Genomic DNA, 11,161 nt, shown 5'->3' with positions numbered 1-11,161 from the left:
TTCCAAGCACACTTCCCCCGTAACCAAGACCGTTAAGCCTTCCGATCTCTCCTCCCTTTTAAATTCAGCTGATTCTTCTAACATTACCACCACCTTGTCACCCGCCACTGCCGTTCTTTGAATCTGTCATTTTTTTACTTACCTGCTGTCCCGCTTTCAATTTTTTTAACCAGCCGTGTCCGATAACCCAAGGTTCGTGGTAAATTGTTCCCCGCGAACTGCAGCTCATGGAGAATCTGAGTAGCCGTTCCAACCCAAGCCACTATGACTACCTTCCGAGCCCCTTTGACAGTGCAGGACACTGGACCTCTCCTTGCTGGTCAGGGACCCCCATCTCTACCACCCCCTCTCGTACCTTGCCCTCGCAAACCTGGTGTTTGCGTACGTTCTGTCTTGCTCTTGTCTACGTCTCTTCACTCATATCCTATGTACCCACAGCCATCATCTCACCTGCCCCTACGCCCTTCGCCAACTCGACCTCAGCCAGTTCTGGGGAAGAGTTCAGCTCACCAATCGCCACCTTCGCCTTCGCTGGCTCAACCACCAGGAAGGAATATTTACACCCGTCATTATCGATCTCACACTTTCCAACAAACTCCTTCCTCGAAGTTGCCGAATGTGTCAATGCGGCCAGCCTCGAAACACCACTACCAGAAACATGGTCCACCGAAGATCACCGCATCACGTCACCCAAAACCCATAACATACCACCATCCCTCACCATTTCGTGCCGAATTTCGGGACCTCTCTCCTGGAGCACGAGCGAAGTTACGTGTGCCCCGAATGTGTGTTCCTTGCCCTGGGGGCACCTTCCCGTTACGAAATCCTGTTCCCTCAGCTCCTGTTCCTGTCAAAACCACCACTTCCCCTCGTTCGCCTACCATTCCCCGTACGGTTCGGAATCACCAGCATCTACCATTGCCCAAACATGTACGATTTCAACGCCGGGAATCTTCGGATGCTCAACGAACCCTTTCCTATCAATACACTCACCAGTGGAGGATAGATGCGATAGAGAGGGTGGCTTTGTGTGTTCGAGAATTCGAGGAGATGATAGAGAATCAACGGCAAGAGTTCCAAGACTGGCTCACCCAAGCTCAAGTTTTACTTCAAACATTACCATTCTGAATTTCCGTGAACTAACTACAACTATCCTTACCTATAACGGCTTTCACCAGTTTATCCAACTCCTACATTCCTTTACCACCGCTGTCGCTACTACTTGTGTTGTTGTTTTAGGCATGCTACTAGTATCATCTGGAATGATATTACTTTCTGCCTATCTCATGCTGACTGGACACCAAGGAGAGAAAGAAGGAGTTGGAGAACAACCCATGCCAACGCTGTCATGTCTTTACATTGGACTTCCTCGAAGGAAGAGTGCACTTCGCCGAGTTCGTACTAACTCGGGGATCTCGGACTTGGTGAAAACCAAAAATTTGGGCAAAGTTTGTGGAGTTCCATCTCAATCGTTGATACTGCTGACCAAGAAAATGGAGAATATTCCACCGGATCGCACAGTTAAGTTAAATTGGATTAACAGAAATCATGTAGTAGAAGGATTACCAGAGGTGGTTCTGAAAACAGAAGGATTCACATTGGAGGAAGATGATGAATATGTGATTTTTCCCACTTCTCTTGATGGCGAACTAGAATCCACTGAACTGTCCCTCTCCTATACTGCGTACAAACGTGTAGCTCAAAAGGTCAGACCTGTTTCCACTATCATGCCACCTGAAAGTCGAGTGCAGCGCACCATTCCAGAGGACCCTTTGATTTCCTTACCACCCTTACCATATGATCCACCAGAATTTCAGCCAACTTCACGTCTGGACCATGAACGCCTTAAAATATTGGACTTAAACTCAACTGGATTTCTGTTACCAGACGAAGAAAGGTTATTCCAACATGTGGTATCCATAAACCAGGAGGCTTTCGCTTTTGAAGACATAGAACGGGGAACTCTCAAAGACTCATATTTTTCACCATATGTCATTCCGACTATTCCGCACCAACCTTGGCAGTATCGCAATATTCCTATACCTCCAGGAATTCAGGACAAGGTGAATGAGGTGTTGAAACTCAAGATTGATGCTGGAGTATACGAACCCAGTGTATCATCATACCGATCCATGTGGTTTTGTGTCCTTAAGAAGAACGGAAAATTACGAATAGTCCATGATCTCCAGCCTTTGAACAAAGTAACTGTACGGGACGCAGGAATGCTACCAATCATTGATGACTTCATTGAAGGCTTTGCGGGAAGACAATGTTATTCGGTGTTTGATCTGTTCTGGGGATTTGATGCCCGGAAAATAGATGAATCTAGCAGAGAACTCACTGCCTTTATGACTCCCATGGGACTACTCCAAATCACCTCCCTTCCCACTGGATTTACCAACTCTCCTGCCGAGTTTCAAAAGTGTATGGCCTTTGTTTTGCAAGAAGATCTTCCTGAAGTGGCCAATATTTTTATTGATGACTTGGCTATTAAAGGACCAAAGAGTCAATATTTGGACAGCCAGGGAGGACCAGAGCACTTGGCAGAGAATCCAGGAATACGGCGTTTTATTTGGGAACATGCCAATGATGTACACCGTATCATGCACCGAGTCAAATGTGCTGGAGCTACATTCTCTGGTCACAAGGCTCAGGTGTGCAGACCTGAAGTCCTGATCTTGGGACAAAGATGCAACAATCAAGGACGAATTCCTGACCAGGGACGAGCAGATAAAATATTGAGTTGGCCCATTCTGGAGGATTCCAAGCACGTTCGCCAATTCTTAGGATTATGTGGATCAGTAAGGATCTGGATAAGAGACTATTCCATGATCATCAGGCCTCTCACTAAATTGTATCACAGGGACGTACCGTTCCAATGGGGAGAAAATCAGCAGAAAGCCTTTGACCAGATTAAGAAGGCCATATCATCCGCTCCTGCAATGAAACCCATTGACTATGACTGCGACCAAATTGTCATTCTATCTGTGGACTCAAGTAAAGAAGGTACAGGAATGATTTTATCCCAATTGGATGAACAAGGAAGAAAGATTCCAGCACGTTATGGATCCATTCCCATGAGCGAAAGTGAATCTTGCTATTCACAGCCCAAGTTGGAGTTGTTTGGATTATACAGAGCCCTTCGACATTGGAGAATTTATTTAGTAGGAGTGAAACACCTCAGGGTAGAAGTGGATGCCAAGTATATTCGCGGAATGATTAAGGAACCCGATTTACAACCTAATGCAGCAATCAACCGTTGGATTCAAGGCATCCTTTTGTTCGACTTTGAACTGGTTCATGTTCCAGCCACTAGATTTAAAGGACCTGATGCCCTCTCAAGAAGACCTTTAGCTGAAGGAGAGACTGCCATTAGCGATGATGACACATGGTTGGACAGAGTGGCATTATTCAACTGGAGTTCAGAAGAGAGTCCTCCTCACACCATAAAACATCGGGTTTTGTATCATGCACTCGAACTTCCCTCAGTGGTATGGCTTTCCAGGGAAACACAGGAAAAATGGCTGCAGCAAGTACGTCATTTCTTGCAGACTCTTGAGACACCTTACTTTCCTGTAGTGGCAGATAAGAAGAGGTTTCTTAAACGAGCTCACCGATATCACATGCATGGAGATCGTCTTTTCTATCGTGACAAACATGGCCAACCTCAACTAGTCATCACAGACCCTGAAAAGTGCCTTAAAATTCTTACATTGGCACACGATCATTTAGGGCACAAGGGAGTGCAGGCAGTTTATGATTTACTCCGCAGTCGATTCTATTGGCCACATTTACGAAACGATGTGGAACATCATATCAAATCTTGTCATGAATGCCAAATTAGAAGTCTCAAGAGATTTGAAAAGCCTCCTACAGTGTCAATTCCGGTTGCTTTGTTTGGAAAAATTTACATTGATGTGATGTATATGCCACCAGCAGGAGGATATCGGTATATTGCAGCCGCCAGGGATGATCTTTCAGGAGTTTGTGAAGCCCGAGCTCTAACCAGTATTGACTCAGAGAGTCTGGCAAGATTCTTTTGGGAACAAATTTACTGCAGATATGGAACCCCCCACCAAGTGGTGACCGACAATGGATCAGAAGTCAAAGGGGCATTTGATACTCTTATGAAGCGCTTAGGAGTGCCACAAGTCCGGATTTCACCCTACAACAAACATGCAAATGGAGTAGTTGAGCGTGGTCATTTTACGTTGAGAGAAGTGCTACTCAAGGCATGCGAGACTCGGTTATCACAATGGCCCAAGCGACTTCCTGAAGCGGTGTTTGCAGATCGGATTACAATTCACCGATCTACAGGTTTTTCTCCATATCATCTGCTCCATGCTACGGAACCTTTACTTCCGTTTGATCTATTTGAAGCCACATTTTTGGTTGAAGGATTTTATATTGGTATGACAACGGAGGACCTTCTTACGTTAAGGATGAGACAGCTCCACCGACACCCACAGGATATCGCTAAAGCAGCTGAAGTTCTCAAAGCCAGTAGATTCTCTTCCAAATCGCACTTCGAAAAACGGTTTGCAAAAAGACTCATTCCTAGGGAATATCATTCTGGCGAGTTAGTGTTAGTACGCAATTCAGAGGCTGATCAAAACATTGGAATGAAGGAACAACCACGCTATCTTGGGCCTTTTGAAGTCATTCGCCGGACCCGAGGAGAAGCCTATAAACTCAGAGAATTAGATGGGGCTGAATTGGCTGTTTCCGTGGCCGCCTACAGACTAATGCCGTACATTCAACGCGACCATTGGTTCATGAAGACAGGGTGGCTGGGGGAACATGAAAATTGAGAAAACAAGCACCAACTGTTCCCAGGCCACTGCCGTAAATTCCCAACAGATTCATCAACCTTATTTTTCCTAGTCATAGCAACTCCATAACAGACTATCATCTACCATTAAATCCCATTAAAAACGACGTCTCTCTTTTACGTCCCCTCATTCCTTTCCCTTTTCCCCCCCTTCTTTTCTTCCTATGAATCCTTTTCTTTCTCGGCTTGAATATCCATCGAACCATGGAACCATCGATCTCAGTCAAGTACGTGTGGAGTGTACCGGACAGGAGTTTCACGAGTTGTTGGAAAAGGTTGTGCATTATACCAAGAACCACACCATGGCTCATTGGTACAATCCAAGTGACTTGCAGCGCTACCTCCAAGTAAACCCAGGCACCCTTCATCCAGATTCTCTGCATCTGTCATTCATTCACAAACGACGATGTCCCGAATACTCCAGAAATCCCATGTTCCCATCACTCAATACCACACTCCTATCCTGTCGCTGGGAAGCAGAGCTCTCCGACTTTCATCCTCCGGCTCTGAAGGATGTCCCAGTGTATTATACCAGGGAAAACGTACCAGCCCAATCAGTCACCTTTGGAGCAGCCATTTTGGGGCCTGCTGGAGAATTTGATCGTGCAATTCTTATCCGTCCAGTGTACGAATGGGTCCATGATGTGTTTGTCCTTGCCCAGACCAACCTTTCTCGCCGAGTGGTGTACATTCGTCTCCAGTCTCATGTGCTCGTCCCCCGATGGCCTTCCATCTTCTCCACACATTCCCAGTTCCTTTCCCAGATCACTCCTGTCATCACTGGACCTTGTAATGCTACAACCCAGGCGGTAATGGAGGTGGTAGGATATCAATACAGCGCGCCAGTTGCTTTTAACTCAAACCAGCGAAAGGATGTTGATGAAGTCACTGAAGAACCCGCATTCCTGGAACCCCATGACATCCCAGCTCTCAAAGGCATGAACGACTTGGGAGATTGGCTTATTGATCATTCCACCTCTCTCCATCCAGTAACATTTCCATTAGCCGATGACTCCGACAGTGGAGAGTTGGTTTTCGCTTCAGCAGTAGAGCTCTCCCCCTTCCAGAATCGTCTAGAACGTATTGGACGCTATCCACAATTTGATTTTACTCTTTCATCCGGAAGTACCGATCAGACAGAAATGCTCACTGTCTGGGAATTCCTGGCAGAGATCAATGCCGCCGACAACCCTAGACCACCCACATCTCCATCAGTCAATCGCAATTCTCCTTCCAATTCCGCTCCTGGCAGAGAAGACGACCTTCGGAAAGAGAAGAGTGATAACAACTGAGGCAGAGGGGTGATTTCTAAAGTGACCAAGGCATTGTCAGACAAGGTTTCCGAGAGACAACAGAGAAGAGGAAGAGTAGAAGGGAGTGGTGGTGCATTCCTGAAGCAAACTTCTCATGGTGATGGCTTCCATGCAGCGGATACAGACGAAGATGGCAAGCACCCTTTTCTGGACTGATCATCATACTCAACTTCACGCCAGTCATGCGGTTAGGAACATTCCCATGTCAGTTCGCTTTATTCTCGGAAGAAGAATGCTGTGGGGAATTCACTGTGAGTGACGAGGACGTGCGCTAAATTGTTCCCCGCGGATGTCAGGCCTGATTTGATTACCCCATTGAATTCCCCTTTTAATTTCTTCCTCTTATGCGCTCATATTTTGGACCCATACTCATGGACCCATACTTCCTTTACGGTATCGTTACTATCCACATAGCCTCCTTTTATACATACTTACTAAGTTTGGGAGGTTTTTCACGTTTCCGTTTGGTTGTTTGGTATGGACCATAGTTCCGGTTTATAGTAATAAGTACAAACAAAGGCTTCCAGTAGTATATAAACAGGGGTGTTCCCCACAAAATATAGTTCATTCTCCTCCCTACTTCTCATCTCTCAGTCTTGGCCACCTTGGTTCAGTATAACCAAGAAGAATTGCACCCTCATCGCTGTCAGGAGTGTTCTCAAGAGTAGAACAGCTGCCTACACTTTGACTGGTGAGTTCGTTGTTGCCGTCTGTGTTGCTGATTAGTCTTTCTTTAGGTTTCTTTAGGCTTGCTCATTGATCAGACCAGCGCTGATCATCATCTTTCATCTCTTACTATCATTCACTGTTGGGTATAGTCACACCTACGCCTCCAGACCTCGCACCTTCACGTCCGGTCATTGTATCCTTCTTCATCGAGGTTACATATATCGCTCGTCACTTGATAATGTGGAAATAGGCCTAACAACCGACTTGCTATGAATGCTCAATCCTCAATAATATTGCTCAACTCCGGTACAGCATTTAGGTGTGTTGGGACCAAAGTTGTTTAGAATTTGTAGAAGGTCATCGGTGATACATCATGAGGTATATTTAATGATAATAGAGGGTGTAACGAGGCAGATAATGGGTCATGGTGTGCGAACGAAAAGTTGTTCCATGAAATTGGGAGTTTTTTGCTTAGTAAGCTGACAAAACCTTGGCCGCAGTTGGTACCTACCACTGTCTCCACATATGTTCACGATATGTAGAGTCACATGACAATGCCATGAATACTCAGCACAAATGTTTCCAGTGGTCCTCCTGCCCTACTCCTGCATACATTGACCTTTGGTAGGTAAAACATGCCATTTGGACCCATTTCCATCACGGGAGGAACAAGGGACACCAGAATTTCCTTTGCTGGACTGTGTTATGGCATAATTACGGCATGGTCAACATATGTTCACGATATATTGAGTTTATGGGATATATATAAAGTAGCACATATCTGTACGACATGGGCCGGTTTTGGTGGTGTATACAGTCTGCAGAAGTCTATCCAAGCAGCATCGAATTCCGGTTCATCTGTAATGATGTCCATGGCTTCCGTGGGTAATTCCCCTCCACCAAAGACCATCGTATCCCTATGTGTTCAATAACTCTGTAAGGACCATGAGTAGCCTCTCAAGTTCGCCGCATCGCCAATCGCAAGGAGAGGATCTGGAGAGGTGCACGAGATGAGAAATTGAAATTGCCTGAAAAGACAACCACTCACCAGATCGCACACATAAGGGGTGCTCTTTCCTCACGACTGTACTGCCCAAACACATATCCTTCGGTTCTGCGCTGAGAGCAAGGCTGCCCTTGCCATGATCATGAGGAGCAAAGTGTTTTCCTCGACTCACACAGTCATGCCGGAGGTTCGTAATGTCACCACTTCTCTGCGAAGACCGTTTCCCATCCCCACATCCGAGCGTGATTCTGATGTTTCGATGCCTAACCCTTCCCTACCTCCTCTCGAGTAAGAAACAAGCCTTTCAATCACAGCTACCGGTGCTTCGGACGGCTGATAGCTTTTTCTGCTTTCGAGCGCAAGTGCGCCAGGCATAACGCGATCTCGAGGACCATAAACGACAACGACCAGGACTGTCGATGTGGCCGTGTATAGAGTTGGCGGTGGCTAGGACGACGGGGTTTTTACTCTGACCGGGGCTGAGGCAGCTGTGGGCGAGCTGTGGGTAGTAATGAGAGGTGGGGTAGGGATGACCTAGGTGTGCGGATAGTTGGATAGGGACTGGATGAATTTGGGGCGTGTCGTGGTGTAGGGATTCTCCATTCGAGGAAAGGATGGAGACGACTTCGACCGAATGGTGGGCCAGCAACGAATTGACGATGACAGCCAAATGCCAGCACGAGAGGTTTTCATGTTCAACGGAGTCGTATGACCCAGGAAGGATATCCTGGTTGCAAATGAGCTTGAGAAAACCTGTCGAAGTGGTGAGCAATCTTGCGAACTGTACCGTCTGAACTTGTTGTTGAGAAAAGGCCGTTAGTTTGGCGCAGTTTGCGTCGGGATCGAGAATCATGATGCTGAGAAAGAAATTCATCGTGCGCATGGATCGATCATGAGCTTACACACTGTACAACGAGTTCTCTTCTTACCTACTTCCACTTCCTCAAAACTGGAAATCGTCATATAAAATCGTCTTCCAGAGAAAGGTAAAAGACATATTCCTATCGCCGCGATATCAATGAACACCGATACAGTGCGTACGTGCATAAAAACTGAACAACGGAGAACACTCGCACTCGACGTGACTCGTTTCCTTTCACGATTCACGAGGGACGTCGACTACGAATCTACGAGGTATGCCGTCCTGTTGTAGAGGGTATGAATACGATGCAGGAGGAACATATGAGGACGCTTCATACACTTCCTCCAAATCCTTTCAACGCCTCGAATCCTAGCTCCGATTGCTGGGTCGCCCTTCACGCTGCAAGGGGTCTCTGTGTTATGGACAATCCCGACTTTATCGCTCTCTCCAAAGCATTCTGGCCTCAAATTTTTCGTTGGATGTCGTTCTTCATTAGAGAATCGCTTCTAAAAGATCATCCACATCCTTTGGGACCGAAAGGACTCGAATTCCGACGGAAAGCCGTATATGCAACACATGGTGTCCTCTGTCGAGTTGTAGAGCTTCATGTCGCCAAGGCTGAGGAGGTGAAGAGGACTCCGGAACTGATACCTCTTGTCACCAAACTTGCACTTCATTTGGTGAAGAATCAGGACCCAAATTTTGAACTCATTTGGTCCCCTCTCGTTAAAATCATCGACAATTGCGATAACATCACCCTTTTCCGCCGTGGCTTGCGGGATATTGTTGCCAGTGATGATCCGGTCGAGGATGTGGCGATCGTAACTCTCCGACTGCTCGAAAGCGAAGTACAACGCACACCGGTGATGGATCTTTACGTTCTGTACGGGCTCATGGAGATGATGATGATGTGCTCTCGGTACAACTTCCATATTCACCAACGATTGCTATCAGCGGCCGTAGCGGAACGCCTGCCAAAGGTTTTTACACGCTACCTCCCTCAGTCGGCGCTATACAGCTCCGGAGATCCCCCGTTCATATTTCGAGGCGTGTCCTCCGCGTGTTTGCTATTAAAACACTGCTTCGACGATGGGTTTACCTGGGCCTGTCAAGCCCTCGATGAAGGGCTCCTCCCGTCCCTCGTCGCGTTGTTCATGTCCGATATTTCTGACCATGGGACTAGGACGAGCGAAGTAGTCCACTTGCCGGTCTCTATGTGTCTGAACACGCTCAAATCGCTCCTTGTCTTTCGCTCGGTACTCAACCGTGTGTATCGTTATGTGAAGATTGTGCCAAATGAGCACATGAGGAAACTGTCGAGAGCCGCCCTTCGTGTTCATATACCATTGCTAGTACTGTTCGAGGAGGCTCGAAGAATGAAGAACAAGATGAACTCATTTGATTTGGATCCAGTTGGCTTGGTTTGCTCCAATCGTACGGTGAGACACCTCCCCCACTTTGGCATAATTATGGTTGCTGACCCTCACTCAGTGCTCGAGAGGGCGAAGACGTCAACGGGCTGGCAAACGTATCAAATGGAAACGATGCGACGCCTGTCGAACAGTGGTTTACTGCTCTGAATACTGCCAGACACAGGACTGGACCAACAGGCATTCTGTTGTATGTCGCCATAGTAGAAGGTCAGGAAACGGTAGGTGATCTCGGCTTCTTCAATATTATGAAGCTCATCGTTCGAATGCAGGCGAATCATATCGCATCTCCAACCTGGATGAAGCCTTTCTCCGGTACCTGGTATCCCTCGAAGAACGTAAACGAGAGATCGGAAGGCAGCTCCGTTTGATGCACTCGAACTCGCTCAAACGCTCACATCCGATAGTCGCACAATTCGACTTTCGAGCATCTCCCGTCCAATTCAAGGCGGTTCCGTACGAAGAGGCGCTGAGGGATCTCCAACCTTTGAGTCATGGAAGATGCACGCAGGGTAACACTGATTGCTGTGTCGCGGAGAATAGACTGTGTTGTAAGCAATCCGAAGAACAATTGGAGGAAGAAAGAAGGTCATGGGATAGCGGTATGGAGATACTATACCAAGTGGTATATGTTGGGTTGGACTGTCATTCAAGTTTCATATTTCGGAAGGAGAAATAAAGTATTCCTTGATAATATCGCGGTCGTCTGATCAAGGCACATGCCTCTACATGCGTGGTATGTCCGGTCTGTGCCTGGTTTCTGTTCATGATGCTAAATCAATGGAATAGAGTGACCAAGTCTGATTGAAAGCCTCATACTAGTTGTCGAGAGATAAGAATCCGCTAAGCAATGTAGGCAAGTTAAAACCTCATCAAATGCAAATCTTCTTTATCTTCTCTACCAACCCAAGACTGATGGCAAGACATTTTATTTCGGACAAATGCGAATCCTCAACTGTTTTCTACAACCTCACTCTCGCTGATTTCTTGCCAGCTGATCTCCCTTCGAAGCAAGCGGCCGCCTGCCCCCGCGCATGATGTGCAACAACT

The 11,161-nt window shown here is 46.9% G+C and overlaps 3 protein-coding genes across 3 annotated transcripts; 2 read left to right on the top strand and 1 right to left on the bottom strand.

Annotated features, from left to right (window-relative positions):
• Positions 1 to 264: 264 nt before the first annotated feature.
• E1B28_002707 (uncharacterized protein) lies at positions 265 to 1,128 on the top strand (the record flags this gene model as incomplete). Its single annotated transcript, XM_043159645.1, has 2 exons — positions 265 to 381; positions 439 to 1,128. 2 exons carry the CDS (start codon positions 265 to 267, stop codon positions 1,126 to 1,128), a joined length of 807 nt encoding a protein of 268 aa, XP_043003248.1.
• Positions 1,129 to 7,528: 6,400 nt separating this feature from the next.
• Positions 7,529 to 8,704, bottom strand: E1B28_002706 (uncharacterized protein). Its single transcript, XM_043159644.1, has one exon. It carries the CDS (start codon positions 8,700 to 8,702, stop codon positions 8,124 to 8,126), a length of 579 nt encoding a protein of 192 aa, XP_043003247.1. The 5' UTR covers positions 8,703 to 8,704; the 3' UTR covers positions 7,529 to 8,123.
• Positions 8,691 to 10,951, top strand: E1B28_002705 (uncharacterized protein). Its single transcript, XM_043159643.1, has 5 exons — positions 8,691 to 8,805; positions 8,854 to 10,120; positions 10,173 to 10,332; positions 10,384 to 10,847; positions 10,901 to 10,951. The coding sequence occupies exons 2-4, from the start codon at positions 8,978 to 8,980 to the stop codon at positions 10,788 to 10,790; spliced, it is 1,710 nt and encodes a 569-aa protein (XP_043003246.1). The 5' UTR covers positions 8,691 to 8,805; positions 8,854 to 8,977; the 3' UTR covers positions 10,791 to 10,847; positions 10,901 to 10,951.
• Positions 10,952 to 11,161: the final 210 nt, after the last annotated feature.

Source organism: Marasmius oreades, chromosome 10 (genome assembly GCF_018924745.1).
Source record: "Marasmius oreades isolate 03SP1 chromosome 10, whole genome shotgun sequence".
NCBI classification, from domain to species: domain Eukaryota; kingdom Fungi; phylum Basidiomycota; class Agaricomycetes; order Agaricales; family Marasmiaceae; genus Marasmius; species Marasmius oreades.
The sequence above is the reverse complement of the archived record's forward strand: the minus strand, read 5'-3'. Positions and strand labels throughout refer to the sequence as shown.